Source organism: Physella acuta, unplaced genomic scaffold (genome assembly GCF_028476545.2).
Source record: "Physella acuta isolate Inbredline_101_S28 unplaced genomic scaffold, ASM2847654v3 ptg001217l, whole genome shotgun sequence".
Lineage (NCBI taxonomy): Eukaryota > Metazoa > Mollusca > Gastropoda > Physidae > Physella > Physella acuta.
The window spans coordinates 69,235-96,287 of record NW_026732734.1 but is presented as its reverse complement, the minus strand read 5'-3'; the positions used below and the strand labels follow the sequence as shown (position 1 = coordinate 96,287).

Here is a 27,053-nt window from a genome sequence, read left to right as displayed (position 1 = left end):
CCATTTGTTTGTGTATAGTTACAGCATAGCCAGGTAAATCATGCCAGTATTCCAACTAAAAGTTCTTTTATTTAATATTTAAAAATAATTTTGAACACTCGTTTAAAATATTTTGCACTCCGCATTAGCTCCTGTATAGTATAGTCATGATGCAAAAATTATATAACACAAAAATAGAACATTACTTTCCGAACCCCACTACTCTCGTAAAGCGTATGGGGAGTGGATGGGCCGTCAATAAATGACATACTCAATGTAGAGGGCATAATGATAAAACTTAGAAACCACCATCTCCCCAGCCTAACAAAAAACCTTATGAGATCTGATGGATTTAAAATAAAATATATATGAATTCATTTTATTTAGAGACGTTTACATTAGAACTAACTGTAAAGACTTAATGTGTCTTCCATAAATTATGTCCAACACACACGTAGGTAGTAAGGGGAGTTAACCAGGGAATTTATAAAATGATACAGCAACTACTGTATTATTAGAAATAAATATAAAACTTTTTATTTTCATGAATTGGCTTTGTATTTTGTGGAGTGAAACAGAGTTTCTTCCAGGCATCTCTTATTCCAGGCATAGCCCCCCCCCCCCCCCCATTTAGTTTGGAAAGAGTCTAGTGATCTGCTGGTGGTAGTTGTTACTTTCCAACATTCGCTTCCTAACAGTATGATGCTAAAGACGTTACTTTTCTAAAGTCAGCATTTGGTCTTGAAATTTTTTCCTATTGGTTTCAAAGGCTTGATTAGCTTTAGCGATGAGGGTTTTAATTTCAGTACCCAAATTTAAAAGCCGAATTGCATCCATATAACACAAAATAATAGTTACAAATCCAACCCTACTCCTTCCATGTTATTTAAAATGTGCATAATGCCTCATAAGTTTACAAGATAGAATTGTAATGTTTAAGTTTCACTTTTCAACTCATACTATTGATATTAGTTATTGATATTTTAATTTAAAAGTCATATTTTTTGTAGGCTATTTTTTAATGAGCTGATGCCCATTTTGTTGTAGCATAACTTCATGTATCCCTGTACAAGTTTAAATTCTTAAGTTTCCAATTATTCTAGCTCTTAAATGTTTTAAACCTATTATTTAACTGAAGAAAGAAAACTTTTAGAATTCAGACTTTTGAGCTAACAGGAACTAAACAAACACCAAACACTATTTTTTTAACAAAATTTTTAGAAACATTATAATTAAGCAAAATTTCAATGCTGTAATTTTTCTTTAGTTTTTTCATGTGTATAACACAAATGTAACTAAAATAGTTAATTGGTGTAGGGTTTATGCATTCTTGTGTGCATTATCTACAGCATCTGGTTTATCAAAAAGTATATCCATACACAGTATCATGAAACAACAAAATATTGTTTTTATATGTTGCAGGTGTTTTACGTATCACATTTTTTGTTTCCTAAAAGTTTTGTGAATAGAAATGAATGATTTGTAGTTTTAATTGTACCTGATTGTAAAATGCTGTAGAGCTGGTATGTCTATTTAACAGCAGAAGCTGTACTGTTTAAGTTAACTGACTTCATTTCTAGATGTAAAGAACAAGTACAAAATTAAACAGTTTAACTTCAGCCAGCCTGGCAAATTGACCAGCCTCACAAGTTGATGTCTGCTTGAACTTGAAGCTTTGCAAGCGGAATTCTTCAGTCTATCATGCTACACTAGCGTCACATTTTAGCCACGAAGTTCATTTGTTATTAACCCTCTATCAATTTAAACCCTATGACCATCATAGATGATACCTACTTGTTTATAGACAATATATAATTACCATGGATGTTGCAATGAGTCATATAATTTATAAACACTAACAATGCCACAGCTTATTTTAGACAACAATTTTATAACAACCTCTAAATCTATACCCGAGTTTAAAGAAAGAATCACAAAAACAAAAATGTATTAACAAATTTATTCAACCTATATCACTTAGATTTGACACTAGTAAAGCAACTATTCAAAAGGCCATGATGGTACAGTATAAAAACAGACAAACCAGCATACATCAACACCTTTAAAAGATTCAACCATCCATTCCACTAATACCCAACACAGACATGCCCTATGTATTTACATATAAATAACACATCACAACACAGGCTAGAATCTGAACCAGGGAGGGACGGGTGCTCTCTCCCACGTCTTTTGGGCTTCTCTCTTTTCTTCTATTCTTGCTTTCTGGAGAGATTCTGTTTCTTTATCTATTGGCCTTTTCTTCCCTTCAAAAATGTCTGGGAACGTGAACTCATGACCAGCACCCTGTAAAAACAAAAAAAACATGAAGTGTGAATTATTAGTTTTCACTATGGTAACAACGACAACAAACATTTTGGGGTCAAGTCAAATATTGGTCTTGCTACTGTGAATAAAATGCAATCATTTAGTAAGGTTTAACACCAAATTAAGTGTATTCCACTCCCTATTTTCTGAGTGATAAAGTGGGGGTGTGGTGATAGACTGGCTTTAAAAAAGCAAATGTTTGTGCACATCTGTTGTTAAAGTAAATAAGCCTACAGCAGTTGGCAACAAAGAGTTCATTAGACACCACATATTTTTCTGATGTATTAAAGTAAATAAGCCTACAGCAATTGGCAACAGAGAGTTCATTAGACGCCACCAATTTTTCTCTTGTATTAAGTTAATGCTGGTTGTATGAATGTGTGAGTATGTCCCTACCAAAACAAGGTACGCCATCTGTCATTAAAGTAAATAAGTCTACAGGAATTGGCAACAAAGAGTTCATTAGACACCACCAATTGTTCTGATGTATTAAGTTAATGCTGGTTGTATGAATGTGTGAGAATGTCCCTACCAAAACAAGGTACGCCATCTGGCATTAAAGTAAATAAGCCAACAGCAATTGGCAACAAAGAGTTCATTAAACGTCACAAATTTTTCTCTTGTATTAAGTTAATGCTAGTTAATGTCCCTACCAAAACAAGGTACGCCATTAACTTGTCTGGCTCTCTAGCTTGGACTGTTCTCTTTGTCTGATGCAAGATATCAGCTCCTGAGGACATTAGACAAAAGCTCATCTTCATTACAAGTTCAAACATTTCACATTTTTTCTCTACTTTAAAATATAAACACATTGTGAATGACAAATTACTATTCACATACTATGAATATTTCAGAACACTGAACTAAAAAGATGCTATCACGCCTATATATGACATATTTGCACCCACAACAACTATCATTAAAAAAAAACATCAAAGGCAACTAATAGGGACCATAATTTATATTCAACTATTTTATCTGGCTTTTGATCAGATAGTTTTTTTTTTACCATCTTATACATCATTTGTAACGTGATTTAAGATCTACACAAAGAGGAGAAATGTAAAAAAAAAAATCCAAAATTTTATTTTCAAGTCCACCAACCCTGACGTAAAACTATAAAAATACGCCAAAGTTTAAAATCAACCAGGCATTTTTTTTTTTAAAAAGGTGAAAGTAAAACTTATCAGGTGCACGCGGCGACACATATGTCTAAAACACAAGGTACAGGTAAGGTTGTCAAGCACACCTGAGTGGCCCTGGGGCCGTTACACGACACTGACTTCTGTGCTTCACTCGAGCTAAATGTGTTTCGAGGTAAATGTGTTGCTCTCTAGCATCCACACAACAATCGTGTGTCTGTCAGTGTACAACTTTCATTCTACGTGGACCAGTTCTCCTACAACTTTATCTACAGCTGTCTTTTATTTACTAACACTCGCGCAATTTCCAATAATGGTCATGTGATTAATGAGTGATAACCAACTTGGAATTTAACTGCCGTGCGAGTCTATCAAAGTGATTAAAAATATTTTAAAACGTAACTGCCGTGCGAGTCTTTCAAAGTGATTAAAAATATTTTTAAAACGTAACTGCCGTGCGAGTCTTTCAAAGTGATAAGAAGTATTTTAAAAATCTAACTGGCTAGCGAGTCTATGTCAACGTGATAAAAAAAATATTTTAAAAATCTAACTGGCTAGCGAGTCTATGTCAACGCGATAAAAAAAAGTATTTAAAAAATCTCGTCCTGGTGCAATTAAGCAAGCACTAGTTAACACAGAACGTTCACAAGCTAGACGGACAGTTGATCACGGAGCAAGTAAATCAAGCGGCAATGCTAGTTCAGCCATCAGCTGTGTCAGATTGAGAATCCCGGCCTGCAGTCACGGAGACCAACACGCAGACCAGCGGAGAGAAATGTAAACAGTCGAGAGGATACGTCGCTCTGTGCCATGTCGATTGCTACTGTCACAACTGTCACTGGGGCTCGAGAACATCTGGCCTGGGGTCAAGGTAATTTATTTTTAAATCTATTCGCCGGTTATTTTTACGGCGTTTATAAAACGATAAACGTATTCTTCCGGACCTGACGGGCAGGTGAAGTAGAGTTCATATGTTTCAGTGACCACTGGATATGAAGGGAAATAGTAGTCAGTATTACACCTAGCCGCCTTTACTTTCCCCAACATCAGCCAGGTACCCACCAGAGCTGGGTCGACTAAAGGAAAACATACTTTTTATATTTTGAAAATAAGCGGGTTTTTTTCTACAACAATATAAGCCTACATTTAAAAAAAAAGATTTACTAATGTGAATAGGGTAGATAAATGTGATCTATAAATGGAAACTCACCAGATGTAGCGTACCGGCTTTCGCGACAAAATAGCAAGAAAACCTGGCATATCCTGACCAATTCACACACAGCTCCCAAACACAGCTTTAACATTTCTCGACACTTTTGCCACAGCACTGTCTCCCCCTATCAGTCTTATCTAAAATCTCTACATTTGCAAACTTAACGAACATGCCATTTACTGTTCCCTAAGAATAAACGCAACATCCAAACTCACCAGACTATCATAAGTTTATCCGAATTAAACACAACATCCAGTTCCCATATAACACCCATAATACCAAGTTGACGATACCACAATAATTAGTATCAAAATACTATCCGAACTAATGTCCAAAATGTATAACACAAGTTGACCAGACAACCCTAGCATCTAAGAACTAAAAACAAAACAATAAAACCCAAGATTGAATTCAAACTTCATAAAACTAAAACATCCTAACATGATAGTTTCTCATGAAAAGTAAACCGCTTTCTACGGATACCCCCCTCCCTCTCTTAAGTTTCTAATAACTCAATAAACGAGTTTCCCAGAGCCACTACACCGTGAGAAACGTCTTGTTGTCCAATCATTTACCTCCTAATCACCAGCCACCAGAAGCAGACGACAAAAAAAAAAACCATCATAACACAATAACTGTAATCAAAGAGATGGTGCGAGCTGGTCATTATTTTAATGTATTTGTCTGCGATCACGTGACCTCATAATGAGGGGGTTCTTGCAGATAATAATTAGTCTGGTGGCTTCATGCATCGGTCTGTCCTACTGTTTTCATGACCTGAATCTCACACATTCCCAACCTCATTAGGGTACATTTATGTCTCTATCTAGGCAGCATCTAGGTTTATTTACTACACCAACACGAATTGGTAGGACTCACTTTTCAACGGTAAGACCTTCAACGTTTATATAATACAACTTTTTAAAAAGGTTTATAACATTACAAATTGTATAGCAAAGTGCATCACCAAACAAAACTGGTTCATCTAAATAGTTATTCTAGATTTAGTCTATGAGTCTATACTAAAGCGCGACTTGCATGCAATATAAACTAGTTAGTAAACATTTAGTTCAGGGAAGTTGAGGTAGTTAAGAGTGATCTACTCGAATGGTTTGTAAAGAATATAATGTAAGAAAATATAATGTCGAATGTAGGCCTAACAAAATTTTGCAGTTAATAACAAAGCTTACTTTTAATGCTTGTATAAAAAGTTTCAATGATAACATTTCGCAGAGGTTATTTTTATAGGATAACATAACGTTTAGTTTTGAGATAATAAACACCGTATGCGAGGACACATTTTTACCATCTATGCTAATTCCGTTCGATTATAGTCCAGGGGTCTCCAAACTACGGCCCGCGGGCCTGGTGCGGCCCGCGAAGTCCTTTTATCCGGCCCGCGGAGATCTTTTTGTGCAAGGAAAAATCGTTTGTTGGTGATGGCTGAGGAACCTGCGCAGAAAATCAAAGACATGCCTGGAAGAAACTGGCCCCCGAACTGAAATCTGATAGTTAATGCGGCCCTCGGACTGAAAAGTTTGGAGACCCCTGGATTATACAAACACACGCTTGTGTGTTAAGGTGTATGTTAAGGTTTATGTAGTTGACGTGGGAAATATTTTCCAGAGTAAATCAGGAAGCAGCCAGTGAATGGGGCACCCTAAGAGTAAACACTGGGCCCTCCTCTACACCCAGGTCCTGGTCCAGCTAGCGGCTGGCTACACGTGTGGCGCGCCGCGAGCCATGTGTCCACTCAAGCAGCACTCACGTCCCCTCATGTCTCTCCCCTTGCCCTCACTGCCGGAGCAGTACAGCGTCAAGGTGGAGGCCAACATCCTACAGAAACAGTGGACAACGGAGGTGGAGGAGCACTACGACAGCGTGAACAATCGGGCCTCCATGAGCTTGACGTTAAATGGTAGCACTACCATCTCCATTTTTGACTACATGGAAGGGGAGAAGTGAGTGATTTACATGCCATTTCATTGTATTAGTGGGGCTTATCAGGGTTGTGTCAAGGTATCTTAGTGGGGCTTATCAGGGTTGTGTCAAGGTATCTTAATGGGGCTTATCAGGGTTGTGTCAAGGCATCTTAGTGGGTCTTATCAGGGTTGTGTCAAGGTATCTTAGTGGGGCTTATCAGGGTTGTGTCAATGTATCTTAGTGGGGCTTATCAGGGTTGTGTCAAGGTATCTTAATGGGGCTTATCAGGGTTGTGTCAATGTATCTTAGTGGGGCTTATCAGGGTTGTGTCAAGGCATCTTAATGGGGCTTATCAGGGTTGTGTCAAGGCATCTTAGTGGGGCTTATCAGGGTTGTGTCAAGGTATCTTAGTGCGGCTTATCAGGGTTGTGTCAAGGTATCTTAATGGGGCTTATCAGGGTTGTGTCAAGGCATCTTAGTGGGGCTTATCAGGGTTGTGTCAAGGTATCTTAGTGGGGCTTATCAGGGTTGTGTCAAGGTATCTTAGTGGGGCTTATCAGGGTTGTGTCAATGTATCTTAGTGGGGCTTATCAGGGTTGTGTCAAGGTATCTTAATGGGGCTTATCAGGGTTGTGTCAAGGCATCTTAGTGGGGCTTATCAGGGTTGTGTCAAGGTATCTTAGTGGGGCTTATCAGGGTTGTGTCAAGGTATCTTAGTGGGGCTTATCAGGGTTGTGTCAAGGTATCTTAGTGGGGCTTATCAGGGTTGTGTCAAGGTATCTTAGTGGGGCTTGTCAGGGTTGTGTCAATGTATCTTAGTGGGGCTTATCAGGGTTGTGTCAAGGTATCTTAGTGGGGCTTATCAGGGTTGTGTCAAGGTATCTTAGTGGGGCTTGTCAGGGTTGTGTCAAGGTATCTTAGTGGGGCTTATCAGGGTTGTGTCAATGTATCTTAGTGGGGCTTACCAGGGTTGTGTCAAGGTATCTTAGTGGGGCTTATCAGGGTTGTGTCAATGTATCTTAGTGGGGTGTGTCAGGGTTGTAGTCAAATGGTATAATAAGTGGGGCGTACTAGGGTTCTAGAAGTGATGTTAAAAAAATTGAAGCAGTTCTTGCAACCCTAGTTTATTATAACCTTAGTCGTTCTTAAACAGCAGGTAGAAGATTGCTAATACAAACATATCCAGTTTGGGCTCATAAACTGTCCCCGAGTCCACCCAGCACTGAAGAGTGCCTGACTCTAGACGAGAAAGTTAAGGCAAAATGACAGTGTTGATCAAATAACTCCCATATGTGGCGTATTTAATTTAAAAAAAAACGACGCGTTTTACTACAATCAGACTTAATAGGCATTTTCACGTGCCGGCAGATTTAATGGGGGGGGGGGGGAGCATGTTTTTTCCCCATTTCTATTCATTTTAAGCAAGCATTCTGGCGATAGGGAACTTTTTAAACAGGAGTATTTTAAAATAGACCGAAGCCCGAAAAAACAAAACATATGTCCTATTTATAATCCGTTTGCTAGTTTCTCCGTGCTCACATGTTTTACCAGCACTGATGTACCGTTGGTCCTAGGTACACCATCTACCCTAACGGTTCTTGTGAGACGTCGAGGGCGACGTACGACGTGTTCGGCTTCACCAAACTCGGGAAAACCCCCAAGCCCATCATGGCGACCATCAATGACGTTTTCAGGTTTGGACAGGGGTATGAGCAGGTCTACCAGGGTAAAGATAACATTAGGGGTATTCCTGTGGACCACTGGACATCTTGCCAGGTAAGGTCTTGAAGTAGTTTTACCACATACCTCAATGTGTTGTGATCTGATTCTTTTTGCGTTATATTACAAAGTTAATGTGTATGTTGTGAAGTAGTTTTACCACATACCTCAATGTGTTGTGATCTGATTCTGTGTTGCGTTACATTACAAAGTTAATGTGTTTGTAACAAGTTAATGTGTTTGTATTATACCGTGAAGTAGTTTTACCACATACTTCAATGTATTGTGATCTGGTTCTTTTTGCGTTCTACTACAAAAGATTGAGGAAACATGACGACAACATGAATATAATAAACCGGGAGTGATCTCCCCTAAACTTTCTCGAATATTCTTATATAAAATAACAGGGGATGGGAACTCGGGCTATAGACATGATTTTTAATCCATTTTAAATACTTAAAGTTTTAAAAATAGAATAAAATCTCGTAGACAAATTAATTGCATACCAAGTGAACGCCAAATAAAAAAGCGCATAATAGTGCGCAATATTATTAGTACTTTTAAAATTTACAGTCGTTTTTTGAGAAATCGGAAGTAGCGTAAATTACTACTTCCGGTCAACGGAAATTACTCAAAATTTAACAGAAGGTAGAGAATTAGATCTTTTACTTACATGTGAAATTTCATTTATCTATCTGAAATAGTAATCAAGTTATAGGCTTTTGAAAAATTCAAAGTAGGAAAAGTACCACTTCCGGTTATCGGAAATCGCTCAAAAGTTAATACGGATCTACGATTTTGATAAAATACTTATATATGAAATTTCATCAACCTAGCTGTAACGATACTCAAGTAATCGTGTTTACATACAGACAGACAGACAGACAGACACACACACGAACAAGATTGCAAAATTGTTTTTCCGTATCAGTGAGGTGTAAAACGTCGAGATTTGTAAAAATCTCTATTTTTTTTTTTTGCACGATTACAATACTTTCTCTATACTTCGTATATACGAGAAAGTAAAAATGTAGGTTTTCATTAAATACGCTAGCTCTTTCTGAACAACTAGCGCTTCTGCTCCTATATAACACTAAGGAGAAAGAAATTACAATCAGCATGCCGAAGTTAAGCGTCACTTTGTATTTTCTAACTACCTCAAGCAATACTAGCACCAATGACAAAATGCTGTCTCTGAACAACTGCGTATAAGTCAAACATAGGAGAATACACGAAGTATACGGCTACTGAATATTTAAACACCCATTTAGCATAGTGTATTTCAGCGACACTAATACAATGTGTAATATTTTATGTTTAGTTCATTTAACCAAAATGCCCTCTTTCCTTAATTAAAGAGCATATACGCCCCTACGCCTCCAGTAAAACAATAAAAGCGACACTTCTTAAAATATTACGTAACACGTAAACAGATCCCGTCATACACACCCTCTCCCAGTTTCAAAGAGCGTGAACGCCTTGTGTAACAACTCAGACTAAAGTATTAACAAAGCTCGACTTTGGACCACTAGGAGATGCCTGAGGTAGGCGCCAAGTACCAGCTAGACTACTACTTCTCTGATCCTGACTACACGACAGCAGGGGGAGCGGAGCAGGTGCCTGTACGGGCGGTGCTTAATGGTACGGCGAACAACATGAACCCCAACATGACACCAGCCAGAGGCACGTGAGTACTTGTTGTACTGACCTATTGGGCATGTGAGTACTTGCTGTACTGGCCTATTGAGCATGTGAGAAATTGCTGTAATGACCTACTAGGCACGTGAGTACTTGTTGTAATGACCTACTGGAGTTAACATGAGGCACGTGAGTACTTGCTGTAATGACCTACTAGGCACGTGAGTACTTGCTGTAATGACCTACTAGGCATGTGAGTACTTGCTGTACTGGCCTATTGAGCATGTGAGAAATTGCTGTAATGACCTACTAGGCACGTGAGTACTTGTTGTAATGACCTACTAGAGTTAACATGAGGCATGTGAGTACTTGCTGTAATGACCTACTAGAGTTAACATGAGGCATGGACACAGTACAAAATGCATAAAATATTTGGCCCCGACGTAAAAACTACCATTCCTAGCTCTAAGTTAAAAAATTTTAAAAGCAGTTTAGGAAAGATGTAGAGCTTTAACAACAATTACTAAAAGTAGTAAAAGCTTAGGCAAAGAGAACAAGATGTTAATTATAAACCTGGTGTGTGACTTAATATGATAGGATTTCTACAATCAAAATACGGAGATGAACCATAACGATTTGCCATTTCTTCAGTACATCTATCCATCTATCTATCCATCTATCTATCCATCCATCCATATATATATATATATATATATATATATATATATATATATATATATATATAATTCTTTTCTGGGAGACGCTAGAAAACAAGCTGTAAACGCGCTCCCTACCATCCCCACCCCTACATGGTCTTAGTGAGCTGTGTTCACTCTAAATGTTTACAAACAGAGCCGGGTTTAGTGACAACTATTAGGGGCAGATAATTTAGTTTGAAACGATTTTAAACGTAAGGGGGGGGGGGGGTAACTAAGTGGAGTTTACTTTAACGGAGGGGGGGGGAGGAGGGGGGTTGTCGTCCTTAACGAGCTACTTATAGTGTTTTAAAGAAATATTTTCAGTTGCAGCGTTGGTAGATCTAGTGTCGAATTCACAAATTATGAATAACTGAAAAGTAGAAAAAACAACTAAATAGCGGCGTATGATATGCCGCGGGTCGGCTCGTATAATATATATGCCTATCAAAATATGTAAACCTATTGATAGGTATATATATTCGTCAAAGAAAATGCAGTTATTCCAACTATTGTTTTATTGTATTTTAAAACTGAAATGAGTATATTTTTGTTCTGGCAGGCACATATTTCAACACATTTATGAATTTACATCCTTCCGATCTGGGCCTGCCTTAAATGAAGATGTGTTTGCTATACCAAAAGGCGTGGCATGTCATGGGAAAGTAAACACCAAAACAATTCCACTAATGCCCTGGAGGCTACAAGTAGATGTAGAGGTGGGTTCATAGGGTCAATGAAGGATTATTGATTCCCTATGTTTGTCTAATGAGGCTTTGAGCTAAATAGGCTACATGTAAATATAAGTATTTAAACCAATGAAGAGGCTTTGAATTAAATTATAGCTTATTTTTGGCTTATGAAAAAAAATTTCCTCCCTTTAAAAACCCATTTTATTTCTTCGAACTTCAGTGTGATTGTGGAGTAATAACCATAATACATATAGGTGTATAAACCAATGAAATATATACATATAGGTGTATAAACCAAGGGTCGGCAACCTTATGAGACGGAAGAGCCAAAAGCTACAATTTACAAAATTTCACTTTTTAAAGAGCCACTAATATTTTTTATTTAAATTTTATGATATTTTATTATATAAATAAATATATATATATATATATATATATATATATATATATATATATATATATATATATATATATATATATATATATATAAAATATGAAATATTTATTCATATAATAACATACATGTTTCGCACAAAACATATTAAAGAAATTTAGCAAGCTCTCCTAGAATTTAGAAACTTTATTATTATATCGTTCATTACCGAGTGTTGCAGACTAATATTTTTAGAAGTTTTAAAAATAAATTAAAATAATTATTAATATGTGTGCATGGAGCTGAAGAGCCGCATCTTGACATCAAAAGAGCCGACCCCTGGTATAAACCAATGAGACATTGCAGAATATCCCTCTGTGTCTCCTCTCAAGGTAGTGGTGCCCTCCATCAGAGATTTACCTACGCGTGTGGAACAGCTTCGATATGATGTCAACCATCAGCTGGTTGAGACCAAGTACACGGACGTAGTGCCGCAGATGAACGGACATAGCCACGCTACAGACTGGACCAAGACTACCGTGGTCACATACACCGTCATTGAGGACTTTGGGAATGCTGTTGTGTACAAGATCAATAACGTGAGTACTAAATTGAGGATGCATTGAGGAGTAGAAGTAGTTGGGGCATCACAGGAGGAAAAGCTCTGAAATGGCTGCATCGTATGTCTATGACATTAAGCTGCTAAACAAAGGGGTGTTAGATTCTGTAAAATAATATGAAATGGCTGCATCATATACTTTTTTGTCATTAGATTACAAAACAAAGGGGTGTTAGATTCTGTAAAATAATATGAAATGGCTGCATCATATACTTTTTTGTCATTAGATTACAAAACAAAGGGGTGTTAGATTCTGTAAAATAATATGAAATGGCTGCATCATATACTTTTTTGTCATTAGATTACAAAACAAAGGGGCATACGATTCTTAGAGAGTGCTCCAAAAAAGTTGCGCAATAGCCTAAATCTACTGTATTTATCTACTGAACAACGTTGGCAGAAGTTTCTCAATAGAACCTACTGTTTCAGTTTGATGAGACATGTCAAGTCAGCGAGTTAGACTTCACTACATCCATGGAGACACACAGAATGACTATAGAGCAACTCGCCTACGACCCCAAAGACTATGTATACATGGTGAGACAACTGATAATGTATTTTTAAAAACAGACTCTTATGGCATTGTATGACCTTTGATCTGTAGCATCTTATTCTGTGCTGTGCAGTGTAGATTATTAAAAAATCACTTGTTAAAAAGATTTAGAAAATTATATTCTAACCTAAGGACATATGACAGGTGTTGAGTTTTGACAATTCAATTCATGATGTCCGCTATCCAGTTTGAAATAAGTCGTGCAGGGCGGGGGAATGAATAACACATATCTGAACCAAAAATCTGTATCAACTATGATTCATTTGTAAGAAAATGATGGGGGGGGGGGGGTATTCTTGTTGGTTGTACATAACTACTAAACTTGCTTTTCTAAATAACTAAAGCAAACCAATTTGTTTCCTTAGGGCGAAACCTCAGTTCGTCAAATACCAGTGGATGTGTGGGTAGGAGAGGAGGGTGGAATCCTGCAAGAATTGTATTTCACAACCAATGAGCATCTAGATATAGATGACACTACAGAAGCAGATGAGTTCTTCCTAACACCAACCTTAGTTGGTATCATGCTCAGTAACAAAACAGCAGTAGGGTATGAATCACTGAAAGAGTTGTTTCGGGATATTGAAAAAGACCTCTACAAAGAAAAATGGAAGTCTCCAGGGAAAAAGAAGGTAAAACCAACAGCGGATCCCTTACCAACCAGGACAAGTGACCAGATAACCTGGGGTGACAAAATGAGCCAGATGTTTCACCAAAGAATAACTGAAAAGATGGTCCACTTATTCAGGCCAACTCCAATCTTCACTGAAATGGGTTATTTTGATATCTCTGGCTGTTATAATGATAGCCAGGTGACTAGAATAATGCTCTCTGTCAATGCCAGCTTTGAACATGATGTAGCTCTAAACTACGTACTGTTTTCAAACTCCATAAGGGAAGCCATTGCAGACAAGTCAGGACTGTCCATCTTACAGATAAATAATGTATTTGCACTTCCCAGTAAACAAAGCAAAAATGTGACAAGGTTGATACTTACACTGCTTGGGTCTGTGCACAGTATAGACAAACCAGCGCCCCAGGAGACAGCAATAGAAAAATTAAAAAAGACAGTAGAGTCCAAAATATCTGTGGAAGTCCATTATCCCCAGCATTCCAAGACTTTTACCATAGCCTCAGATGAGATGGACTTAATGTTCAATATGTCTGCTTTGATCCATCACGAACCACAATCTAAAACACCAAACCCCATCAGCTCTGACTCATATTCACCAGGTGCCGTCACGGCTATTGCTTTTGCAGCACTCATCCTTGGTGTTGCCTTATGCTCTGCTGTTCTTTTCTTTATTTACAAAAGAAAACACCCGGAAGAATCCCTTATCCCATATCGTTTGACGGAATAGCTTTCCCCTCGTAACTTATAATTGAAACAAGCCATTGATTTACACACAGATTTTAAAAACAACATTTTACTCACTTTTTAGTTGGGAACAAACATAGATAATTGTGAAGCAAAAATAGCCTCCACCCTTAACTTATAACTGAAACAAGCCATTGATTTACACACAGATTTTAAAAACAATATTTGACTCACTTTTTAATTAGAAACAATTAGATAATTAGATAAATTAGATAATTGTTAAGCAAAAATAAAAGCAGTCAGAAAGTACCTTTCTAAATATTATAGTTCATTTTAGCAAATAAAAACTACAGAATGTTGTTACAGTTTTGGCTTGCTTGGGCACTAACATAAATTTAGGAATTAAATTATAGCTTATTTTTGGCTAATGAAAACAAATTACCTCCCTTAAGAAACTTATTTTATTTCTTTGAACTTCACAGTGTGATTATGAAAAATTTCCACCATTTACATTAATGTTTAGAAGTTTAAAGATTTTTAAGTATTTAAAATGAATAATTAAAAGTAGATTCAACATAAAAAGATTCTTAATAAGGTTTTAGAGAAATAGAACCACTTCAGCTATTATATACAATAGCTACAGAGTATGATACAAATTTAGCTAAAAACTAATTTTAACTACATTTTTAATACATGACGATACTGAGAAAATGTTAATATTTTTCAAGCTGGACATTAATTGATTAAAACCTATAAAAATATAAAAAAACTTTGTGAAATTCTTAATATTTTTATTTAATGTGTTTCATTGTTTGTATTATAAGATGTTCACTAACACTAAATTAAAATAGATAAGTAACAACATTGTTCTGTTGTCCAAGTGTGACAAATATTTTGCGGCATATATTTTCTACTGAATATTATAGTTAGTGTGTTTTGACCAGTGTTGGCACTTCCAAGAGCCAGTTTTAACCCTTTAGCTATACAATTGCTTGCAACTTTGATTTTAAATAAATATTAAACATATACCTGTACTTCTTCTTCTTCTTCTTCGTTCTTAATTATTACTGTTGAAGGGGATCGAGATTTTATCTGCCAGTGGGTTGAACTCGAGACTTTGTTCGAATTTATCAACCATGAGCTTTTTGCCGACTCGACCACGCCTCCAACACAATTAAGCGTTACGTGTCAACTGGTTATGCGCCATTGAGGCCATTGACTCCGATTTCAGCCTGCTTTTCTTTTTGGATTTGCTTCCATAGCCTTTGTCCAACCAAGAACAATCTACAAGGCAGCAGTTGTTTAATTTTGGAGTTGTCTCTCCTAGAAGAGTGGCTGTCCCCAGCTAACGAGCCTCATCTGCCCGAGGGTTCGAACTCGTGACTTTTCGGTTTAGCAACCATGAGCTTTACCGACTCGACCACGCCGACCCCTTTAAAAATCTTCTTCTTCTCAATCGGTTCATGCCCAAGACACATGGGGCAGATGAAGTAGAGTTCATCTGATCAATTGACCTCTGCATATGAAGGGATAGTGTGGTCAGCATTATGCCTAGCGGCTTTGTTTTCCTAACATAAGTTAGGTACCCAACAGAGCTAGTTGGACTGCAGGGTTTGAACCTGGATTCGAACTCGAGACTCTCGGGATAGCAGTCTAGCTCTCTACCTCTAAGCCACAACGTCCCTTTCTTTAAAAATACTGAACAGAAAAGATGGGGAAACAAATAAAACTAATGTTCAAAGAAGAATGATAGTATTCACTTTGAATAAAACTAATGTGCAGGCTTAACCTTCTAATGACTAGCCACAGACAGCACATACAAATCACCTAATGACTGGGTTATGCTGGCCATGGTTTAAATCTTTTTGTCAGTGAGCATGTGACACTATAATGAGGGGGCTCATGCAAGTTATAATTGGTCTGCTGGTTTCAACAACCGCTTTGTCCTCTCATTTGTGTAACTGAGATCTCCACCACTCAATTGGGTCTTCCTTAGTAGACCTTGTTTGCTTAAGGATCTTTATTGACTGTTTAATGGTATAGGATCTTTATTGATTGTGGTAAGACACCTACGGATTAAATACAGATTAATTGACTGTTTAATGGTAAGACACCTACAGATTAAATACAGATGTATTGGCTGTTTAATGGTAAGACACCTACGGATTAAATACAGATTAATTGACTGTTTAATGGTAAGACACCTACGGATTAAATACAGATTTATTGGCTGTTTAATGGTAAGACACCTACAGATTAAATACAGATTTATTGACTGTTTAATGGTAAGACACCTACCAATTAAATACAGATTTATTGACTGTTTAATGGTAAGACACCTACAGATTAAATACAGATTGATTGGCTGTTTAATGGTAAGATACCTACAGATTAAATACAGATTTATTGGCTGTTTAATGGTAAGACACCTACTGATTAAATACAGATTTATTGACTGTTTAATGGTAAGACACCTACCAGTTAAATACAGATTTTTTTTTAAATAACTATTTTTCTGCATAATAGACAATGTTGACTTTGAAAATAATGTTTGATGATGTTCCATAATGGAGATTAAAAACCTTTATCATAACATGCTTTTATCCAGATAGATAAGGCTCATTAGTTTAAGATCGTCTAGGAGAGAAAACTCCAAAATCAAACAACTGCTGCCTTGCTCAAAAGCTATTGAAGCAAATCCAGAAAAAAAGTAGGCCTTTGGGCAAGTGTCCATTCAGGACACAAACACCCAACGATTGAGGTTAAATGTTAAGCTAAAATAAATAAAAGTATTGCAATGGTTCCAGAGTAAACACAAGCAGTGACAGAATGAAGACTCCCATCAACAAATACTGGGCTATTATCTACACCCAGTTCATGGTCTACCTGGCTAACTGCGTCATGCCTCCACACTCCCCTCCTTACATCCCTCACCCAATCAAGGCTGTCCCCTTACCCAAACTACCTGAGCAGTACAGCGTGAAGGTGGAGGCAAACATCCTACAGAAACATCGGACAACCGAGGTGGAGGAGCACTACGACAGCGTGAACAAAAGGGCCTCTGTGAGCCAAACGTTTAATGGAAGCACAACCATCTTCATTTTTGACTACAACATAGGAGAAATGTAAGTACACAGAGTAGCACAATTTTAAATATATATATATATATATATATATATATATATATATATATATATATATATATATATATATATATATATATATATATATATATATATATATATATATATATATATATATATATATATATATATATATATATATATATATATCTTTCAAGCAGAATAGAATCTATGTGGGAGTCTAGTTTAAAACATAAATGATTAAGGCAAAAAATTAAAAAGACTTTTTCATGTATTATAATAAATGTTACTGGTAAGGCCACACCAAAATACAGGTGAGCTAAGAGGTATAGCTATGCTCTGGTTTTTTTAGATGGCACTGAGCTATCTAACAATCAGACAATGCTAAAGTATGAACAGATTATTATTGATGATGAGCAATATTGTCCTAGTTCATGGAATAAGTTGTAATGACAACCCTCAAAGCTCTATTAGATACTGACATTACGAAGTAATTACAGCTGGGTATTGGGCTAGCTTCTTAATGCAAGCCATCATTGTACATAGGACCCAATATAAGGCATAGAAAACCATCTAACCTTGGGAGTCAGCATCAAGTAACTTATGTCTTGCTGATCTTTCCCATGTCAGTGTTCCCCTATACTACTGATTGTTTTTTTCCAATCTTGACAATATTTTTAATTTTTTATATAAAGTATGTCTAATAACTTACTAGCCTTAAAATCAGGCAGGACAATGCTTTAAAATGAAAATAATAAGTTAAGAAAAAAAAAAAATTTTTTAATTGACTTATTAAAATGTTATACAAGGATTAATGGAAGATTGATCCCATTTCTAACAGGTACACCATCTACCCTAATGGTTCATGTAAGGCAACAGAGGCGCATTATGACGTGTACAGCTTCACCAAACTTGGGAAAAACCCCCAGCCCATCATGGCGACCATCAATGACGTTTTCAGGTTTGGACAGGGGTATGAGCAGGTCTACCAGGGTAAAGACAACATTAGGGGTATTCCTGTGGACCACTGGACATCTTGCCAGGTAAGTGACTTGTAGATAAAACATATGAGTATCCACTAACAAAAGTAACTTAATAACCTTTATCTGTGAAAAAAACTACTTTGACCAAAAAAATTTGTTTATAAATCTTTATGAATGGTACTTAAACCCTGCCAAAAACAAAATTATCACCTCTTAGCACTATAAATGTAAATTATATAAAACCACATTCTCATCTTTTTCTATAAATTGAGTGGTACCTCAAATATGAGTACCATGACATACAAGATATTTTAGCATGAGCCATTAAGCAAGCTAGGTTCTGCTTTGAAATCCGAGCAAAATTTAAGATACAAGGAAAAAGATTCACTGTTTGTGGAATAGAAACACCCAGAAAAGGGAGAAAAAAACAAACCTACTTGGACTTTTTTTTAGACAGCTGCTGAAAGTGAGGTGCAAAGAGTTAGAAAAAAAGCATAACGAAAATTAAGAGAAAGTAATATAAAACAATTCATTTGCAGTTTATTTCATTTTAATTGTGTTCCTTGAAATTGTATTTAAGGATAAATTATAGTCAATTTGGGATCCGAAACTGATAAATAGCATTTCAATTAAATTTAATGGATAAAATTTCTATGAGATTCGGCATATGAGCACAGATACAGAACAGCTGCACCACTATACTTGGAACACAAGAATCATATAATTGTAGAGAAGTGAATAAAATTAAATAAGATATTTTGAAATAACTTGATATGAACAGGAGGTGCATGAATGGGGCGCCAAGTACCAGCTAGACTACTACTTCTCTGATCCTGACTACACGACAGCAGGAGGAGCGGAGCAGGTGCCTGTACGGGCGGTGGTTAATGGTACGGCTAACAACATAACACCAGCCAGAGGCATGTGAGTATTTGCTGTGCTGACCTACTAGAGTTATCAGGACAATCTGTAGTCAACAAAGGTCTGACTAAATTAACTCAAATCAAACCCTCAATCTCTACAACACAAAATAGTAACATGAATTATGATTGAAATAGGATTTTAGCACAATTATTAACGATTATAATCATCAACATCTTTTCCTGTTCATGCATAGGACAGATTGTGCAGATGAAGAAGAGTTCAATTACTTCTGCACATGAAGGGATAGTTTGTAGGCACTATTCCCAGCAGCCTTTGTTTCCCTAATGTGAGACAGGTACCCCTTAGAGTTGAGTGGACTCAGCGACATCCTACAGAATTAAACCTAGGATTCGAACTCAAGACTTTAAAGAGAGCAGTCATAAGCTCTACCATCCGACCACTACGTTATAATAGCATATGTTTTTTTTATTCGTTAATTTTTGTGTAAAACAGACAAGCATTTCAACACATCTATGAATTCACATCGTTTCGATCTGGACCTGCCTTGGATGAAGATGTGTTTACCATACCCCGAGGAGTACTATGTAAAGGGAAACAAAAAACCAAAGATATACCACTGATACCTAAAAGACTTGAGGTAGATGTAGAGGTATGTCCTTAAATATGTCCAATACAACAGTTTAAACTGTAAGTATGTAGAAAGGATCAAGCTATAGTAAAAACTAAAACTTAGAAAAAAAATTGTATGTTGGATACAGGTTGTGTAAACAAAAGATCATGTACAAGCCTACAATTTAAACAGTAAATACTCTAATGAGAGATTCTTGATTAGTTGTCATGTTATAGATCATTTATAAAATTGTACAAATGATTAGCCTATATTGAAAAGAAGCAAGCTTCGTAATTTCTGTTCTTATAACTTATTCAAAAACTTAGTGAATTAAGTAATATCAGGCATTTGACACTTATGAAATCAATACTTTAAAGAATTAATTCATTATTGGCCTTAATAGATTAGTGCTACTGTTGTAAATGTTTTTATATGTAGGGTTAAGAAAACTAAAAAAAAAAGTTCTGATTAAAAGATAGGTAAAAGTAATTCTCAATTACCCTGAATTTAAAGCTTCTTAAGTCCAGTTAGACTTCACTGAGCTAACCCAGCATAAAATGGGTACCTGGCTAGTCAAGGAAAGGCGGCTGGGTATAATAATTTAACTATAGCATCCCTTTCAAGCCGAAGAAAGATATGAACTTATCTTTAACATGGCTTCATTAGGTCGTTATGCCTGGCATTAAAGATCAGTGGACTAAAACTGAACGTCTTCGTTATGACCTCTACCACCTCCTGGCAGAAACAACCTACACAAGGATCGTTCCGCAGCAATTTGGACATAAATACTGGGAAAATGCAAAATGGGAAAAGCCTGCTGTCGTATCCTACACTGTTATAGATGATATGTTGAATATGGTCTCCTACAAAATAAATAATGTAAGTGCAAGAACATCTAAATTTGTTTCATTTGCTACATTAAAGCTCTAGTTTGTATAAGGCAGTGGTTCTTAGCCTGGGTTGAACCAAACCCCAGGGGTTTGGGGAGTTATTCTCGGTTTGGAGGTCAACGCATATGATTCAAGATTGTATTTTGTCAGCAATCAAATGGGTTCGGTGAATGTGCATATGAAACTGGCAGGGTTCGGTACCTCCAAAAAGGTTAAGAGCCACTGATTTAAGGCTACAAGCTATAAACTAACCATTAGATATGTCCCTATGTAACACTCATCTACACAATGTAATTCATTCATTTAATTCAATGTATGTTTCAGTTTTATATGACATGTCGAATAAAACCTTTGGACTTCACACCATCGATGGAATCACACAGGCTGAAGATATTTGATTTTGCTTTTGACAACACTAACTTTGTATACCAGGTAAGAAAAGTAAACCTTTAAATTTACTGTGTAACACAACCTAGTAAAATTGAAGAAAATAATGCACCTAAGTTCTCATTTTACAAGTGAGGTTGTTAAAGTCTGACAGTCTTAAAAGTCAAAAGCCTGATAAACAAATTTCCTATTGAAAAATCTGTGAGAAAAACCACCTTACAAGAATTTTTTTTAACTTATATCATTAATTAATTAGCTAACCTGTCACGCAATGTTGTGATCTAAGGAAAAAGGAATTAAATTCAGTATGCGCCTTTAACTACAAAATAATGTTTCCACTAAACATAGTCAAGTTATATACTATTCTGATCTGTCCGCGGTACCTCTAAACTTTAAGCATTGGGTTTCATTTTGTGCCATCATCTATTCCCAGTTGGGAATATTGGAACTAAGAAAAAACAATATTACTAAACCTGAAGGTGGTTACTTTCTTACAAGATTATAACTATGACTAAATGTATTTAAAAAACACAATGTGTATTAATTTTTAGTCATTTCTTAATCTTTTAGTCATTTCTATAGAAGGTTTTTCTGGCAAACTGTAAGATAATTTGCTTTCAGGCAACTTTCAGGTATCAGCATTAAATCAACTGAGTAAATGCACTTAAATTACAAATTTTTTAATTCTTGGATCCATATGCTTTGCAGTGTTATTGATTATTAAAAAATGTACCTATAAATGTAGTTGTGACAAAATCATTGTCACAAGACTGTCTTTTGTAATAAAAGTTACCCTCTCGAAGTAGAAGAGGTAGGTGAAACAGAGTTCACTTGTTACTGTGACCTCATTCAGCACTATGTCCAGCCGCCAATACTATCCCTAACGTGAGTCAGGTACCCATCTGGGTGGACTCAAGGGCGCTCTACGGCTGGCGCCCTGGAAACTTGAGACTTTGGGGCTAGCTGTCATGCACATTACCATCCCACCATGCCATCCAGTCTTTTGTAATAGTTAACTTTTTTTTGGATATCACACAGATTACGATGTAGGCCTATTTATCAAACATTTATTTCCTTTATTTTGTTTTATTATTTTCTTCGTATACAGGGTATATATGTTATGAATGGCTAAAATAATTAAAGTAATTTTGCTTCATCAGGGAAGAGACACAGTTCGTGGAATACCAGTGGATGTGTGGTCAGGAGAGGTGGGTGGAATAGCGCAAGAAATTTATTTCAGGACTAACTCTACACCCCACTTACTAAAAAACAAAAAGGTGGACATTTTCTTCCAATACCCAAACATGGTGGGTTTTTCGCTAAGAAACAAAACAGCTGTCAAATATAATTCCATGCATGAAATGTTTCTAGAAATAATGAGGAACCCAGAAAAAATGTATCCAGACACGGATGATGATCAAACATCAGCAACAAAACCCATACCCACCAGGACAAGTGACCAGGTGGCCTGGGGTGACAAAATGAGCCAGATGTTTCACCAAAGAATAACTGAAAAGATGGTCCACTTATTCAGACCAAGTCCAATCTTCACTGAAATGGGTTATTTTGATATCTCTGGCTGTTATAATGATAGCCAGGTGACTAGAATAATGCTCTCTGTCAATGCCAGCTTTGAACATGATGTATCTCTAAACTACGTACTGTTTTCAAACTCCATAAGGGAAGCCCTTTCAGACAAGTCAGGACTGTCCATCTTACAGATAAATGATGTACATCCATATCCCTCCAAACTAAACAAAAATGTGACAAGGTTGATAATTACACTGCTTGGGCCTGTGCCAATGTATGGGGAAACAAATGAATCTCTAAACTCTGCAATAGAAAAGCTAAAAAAGACAGTGCAATCAGAAATATCTTTGGTAGTCAACTATGCCCAGTATTCTAAGACTTTCACCATTGACCCTAATGCAATAGAAGTTGGGTTGAACATGTCTTTACTATTTAGGCAACAAGGTATGAACAATTCAGACTCATATTCAGCAGGGTCTGTTACAGCTATAGCCTTTGCAACACTTATCATTGGGGTTGCTTTATGCTCTGCTGTTCTTTTCTTTATCTACAAAAGAAAACACCCAGAAGAGTCCCTAATCCCATACCGCATAACTGAATAAAAACTCTAATTTAATGGAAAAATAAAATACATTAAGTTCAGCTTCCAAGAAACATCAGAAGAAACCTAATATATGAATTAATAGCTTAAACAGTACACTTCCCCACACAAAATAAAAAATTTCAGACCAAATGTTAAGTTTCTAGTTGTAACTGCTAATTTGTCCTAATTTCTATATATCAAAGTGAGAAAATTATTTAAGATATGAAATGAAGTCTGCAAATAAAATACATTGAACAGAATTCTAATTCAAATGTCACAAACTATATATAAGAAACTTTTAATTTTTGCCCATCATGCTTTAAGTTGCTATTGTACTCTATGAGCATTAATTAAATTAAACACAATTTTAATTCTAACGTCACTTTGTAATGTCACAAACAATATATAAAAACCTTTTACTCTTTGCCCGTCATGTTTTCAAAGTGCTATTGTAAGCATTTCAAACTATTCTTTGAATATAGACTTTTGTTTAAAGCCAGCTGCTTTCAAATGTTAGCAGAACAGAATAAAAACTTATAAACTCAATGTCTGTATTATTATTGTGTGCAAAACTGCTGAGTGTCCTCAATCATAATGCACACTTGACAGCATGAGTTAAAACATGCTCAATGATATTTAGGCTCCTCAGTCCTAACAAAAGAGAGTCAAGTTCACCGTAACATGACACCTGAATGTTATTATAACACCTGGTGTTATACTTGTTAAAATGTCAGCAGCTTGGCTGGTTTATTGTACCATAATCCTAGACCCAACTGCAACACAAGAAGAAAAAAACCCACCCCACATGCTATACCCTATTACCCTGCTGCTATATTTAGAAGATTGAATTCAATAATCCAATGATCGGTTTAGCCAACAGAATATAGCTTAGTAAACAAAAACCCATAAGTAAAAATAATCATGCTGTTAGATTTATACTCAAGAAAAGAGTATGATGTTTAAAAAAAAATTAGGGTGCATTCTGACAACTGCATCCAAATACAATTTGAACTTGATATTTTTAGGTTATCATAAAGATTAAAATTGAGCTATACATGAAGAGTATAGAAAATAATTAGATTACTAAGATTAACTTACCATGAATGATCTTTGTTTCAACATGTAAGACTGGAACTTTATAGATTTTCTCCATGTAATTTTTTATGTCAAAATGTGACATTCTGGAAATAGAAATTCAATTAGTAAAACTGATTGTTTTTATCTTGGCCTGGATTAAAATATATGCTTAATGACCACAGGAGATTATAAGACAAGAACAATGATCAGCAACCTTTTTGATAAAATGTAGTAGTTTAAACAAAATTAATCAAATGAAGCTCAAATTTCTTAAAAAGTTGGATGTATAAACAAATATAATATACATTTAAATGTATATGACTGTTAAGAAAACAAATGCGCACACAAATTTAGTGTGTAGCAAGTGTGACAACATCAAATTTTATTTTACTAACGTATCCACTCTTAACTAGATGGGTCAGTAGATTCAATTTCTAAGTCAATTATGAAAATTGAATACTAAGAGGCAAAAATAAATACACATCTATTTGAGTATTTGCTAATAGTTTAGGAGCGCCCACAATTGCATTAAACAAGTCATGCCAATTAATAGTCAATTACAATTTCTACAAAAGTACTTTTTACTTGCGGCCTAACAGGTAATTTTTTAAATCATCTCTCTACATTTGGTAAAAAACATTTTTATTAACATTTCAAAATTACTGGGAAAATATGTTGCTTTTTTTCTCCAAACAATTCTACATGTTCATCTGAGCATCTGCCAATCCTGTCAAAACTTAACTTGCTCATGTCAGCAATCAAAAGTGCATGTTGAAAGTTCTCATGTATGTTTTTTAAAGTAATGACAGAAACTGCATTGATAAAGTCGGGAAGTCTTATACAGCATTTACACTTGCGACATGTATACTATACATGTCTAGAAAAAAAAACTTCGCAATAAGTGAGTAGGCTCCCCTATTATCTTAGGCCCTATAGCGAAGTTTTTTTTCCTAGAAATGCTTAGTATACATGTTAGGTGTAAACGCGGTATTACAATAATCATTATCTTAAATACTTACTGTCCTTTGCACTAGATTATTAAAATATACACATATAATTTAAAATAAGGTTAGTTAAATTTTTTTTAAAGTAGTCCTAAATAAAAACTTACTGTGGATGAACTTCACAATGAATTTGATTTTTTGGGATGTCAATCTCTGGCTTCACAAGTTTCATCCAAAACTGTGGTAGAAAAACTCTGAGTTGAGGATCTCCTTTCCAGTATACAGGGTATTTTGGGATTCTTCTTCTCCATAAAGGGCTAAGGACAAAATGAAAATATTTTAAAACAATCAGACTTAGCCTTGGCTGTTAAAATTAGGTCATGGCATGGAGTTTAATTTAAATCTTTATACATGGGTATGTATTAAATTTGTAAAAAAAAAACTCCACTTGTTAAATAATTGAATTGTTAAGATTATCAATGTAGATCTGTAGGATTAAATAAGCTCCTTTACTCTCATAAACTCTGCACATTGGACCTATAAAATACAAATGGAAAGTGTACAACAAATAGGCCTACAGAGCGCCCGATGTTATTTTTTTGGTAAGTGTTGGCATATAAAATATAATATAGATCTATGTAATGTTTGATTTAAAGCATACTTAGTGGTGCATTTTGTTTTCAATAGCTTACCTAGAGATGGAATTTTACATAACATCACAAAAATTTAATAATTTAATAAGTTAATTAATAGGCCTATAGGGGGCCTATAGGCCCAGGGGATTTTTTGTTTGTTTACGCATCTTCCGGCTAGCGGGCCTACATTTTTACTTTGGCAGGCCCTAATCCTAATATATTTTAATTATTTTTTATTAAATTATTTATTAGCCCTATAGCTGCACTATATAGCAGGATATAGAGTAACTCTGCCTGGCCCGACTATGCGCCTCGAAACGAACAACTCCGTAACTCTCACTTTGAATACTAATTGCACTGTTAATTGAATATTTTAAACAGAAACATTATAATTGGGAGCAAATATGTCCATTTATAAGTCCATTTATATCAAACTTTGATCCATTGAATTACCCACAGTGGGATATGAGCAATTAAAAGCAACCCGTCATGTAGGCGGCCATTTTTATGTTGCCGGGACAAGCAAAGCCTCCTCCAGACTTAGCGTCTTTTTAAAACAATGTTTATTTTTTTTTCAGAAAAAATGAACTGAAATTGAATGGGATAGGCTACAGAACATATATATTTATAGAAAATGCTATTTTCTTTACTAAATACATTTTTTGGGGGTAGTCGTAAGGAGGATGAAAATTTACGTGTTTTGCCTGGAAACGATACCCATAGTAAACCATAACACAAGCATTTTATTGGGAAGAGTTATCTCCCCTACTATTTTTTTTTTCCATTGTTATAAATTTTATTATTTTTGGCATTTAAAATCAAATACACACTGAAACATAAAACTAAACACATAAAATATTAATAGTAAAAGATTATTTATTCAACTGAGCTGAAAAAAACAGCAAAATATGACTTAGTTGGATGGAGGAAAGACCAGTCGTTTGGAGGCAAAACGGGAAAATTTTAGTCGGGTCCAGGACGACTGGGTCGTCTGTTTCGGGAGCATATATTTAAAAGTTATATTGCGAATGGAAAAAAAGGGAATACATATTTTTATTCTTCTTTGGATGGAGAGTATTTCTATGCTTTGGTTTTCATTCTATGTCAAATAGTAACGAAATTAGGTGTCTTGAACCGGAAAGGAGTCTCCGTTTCGGGCTAAGGGTGTCCGGGGCTGGTATTGTTACTCACTCTAGCTGCAATGAAGTTAAAATTGACACTCACAAAAACGATTTT

The 27,053-nt window shown here is 35.8% G+C and overlaps 2 protein-coding genes across 3 annotated transcripts; both read left to right on the top strand.

Annotated features, from left to right (window-relative positions):
* Nucleotides 1-3,575: 3,575 nt before the first annotated feature.
* On the top strand, nt 3,576-15,051 carry LOC131957189 (uncharacterized). 2 transcript variants are annotated; one of them, XM_059321917.1, is made up of 9 exons: nt 3,576-4,320; nt 5,493-5,550; nt 6,289-6,623; nt 8,160-8,361; nt 9,837-9,991; nt 11,200-11,356; nt 12,095-12,301; nt 12,751-12,858; nt 13,240-15,051. In XM_059321917.1, exons 3-9 carry the CDS (start codon nt 6,313-6,315, stop codon nt 14,230-14,232), a joined length of 2,133 nt encoding a protein of 710 aa, XP_059177900.1. In that variant the 5' UTR covers nt 3,576-4,320; nt 5,493-5,550; nt 6,289-6,312; the 3' UTR covers nt 14,233-15,051. The 2 variants fall into 2 exon arrangements, with proteins under 2 accessions (XP_059177900.1, XP_059177898.1); XM_059321915.1 differs by lacking the exon at nt 5,493-5,550.
* A 1,967-nt stretch (nt 15,052-17,018) lies between these two features.
* On the top strand, nt 17,019-23,279 carry LOC131957190 (uncharacterized). Its single transcript, XM_059321918.1, has 7 exons — nt 17,019-17,314; nt 18,135-18,336; nt 19,058-19,200; nt 19,654-19,810; nt 20,438-20,650; nt 20,986-21,093; nt 22,209-23,279. The coding sequence occupies exons 1-7, from the start codon at nt 17,019-17,021 to the stop codon at nt 23,178-23,180; spliced, it is 2,091 nt and encodes a 696-aa protein (XP_059177901.1). The 3' UTR covers nt 23,181-23,279.
* The last annotated feature ends 3,774 nt before the right edge of the window (nt 23,280-27,053 follow it).

Bases quoted from the DNA above. Each gene is read 5' to 3' on its own strand.
- LOC131957189 (XM_059321915.1), top strand. From the start codon at position 6,313: ATGGGGCACCCTAAGAGTAAACACTGGGCCCTCCTCTACACCCAGGTC. The intron at 8,362-9,836 runs GTAAGGTCTTGA...TTGGACCACTAG, and splicing joins ACCACTGGACATCTTGCCAG to GAGATGCCTGAGGTAGGCGC. The intron at 12,859-13,239 runs GTGAGACAACTG...TTGTTTCCTTAG, and splicing joins CCAAAGACTATGTATACATG to GGCGAAACCTCAGTTCGTCA.
- LOC131957190 (XM_059321918.1), top strand. From the start codon at position 17,019: ATGAAGACTCCCATCAACAAATACTGGGCTATTATCTACACCCAGTTC. The intron at 18,337-19,057 runs GTAAGTGACTTG...TGATATGAACAG, and splicing joins ACCACTGGACATCTTGCCAG to GAGGTGCATGAATGGGGCGC. The intron at 19,811-20,437 runs GTATGTCCTTAA...TGGCTTCATTAG, and splicing joins GACTTGAGGTAGATGTAGAG to GTCGTTATGCCTGGCATTAA.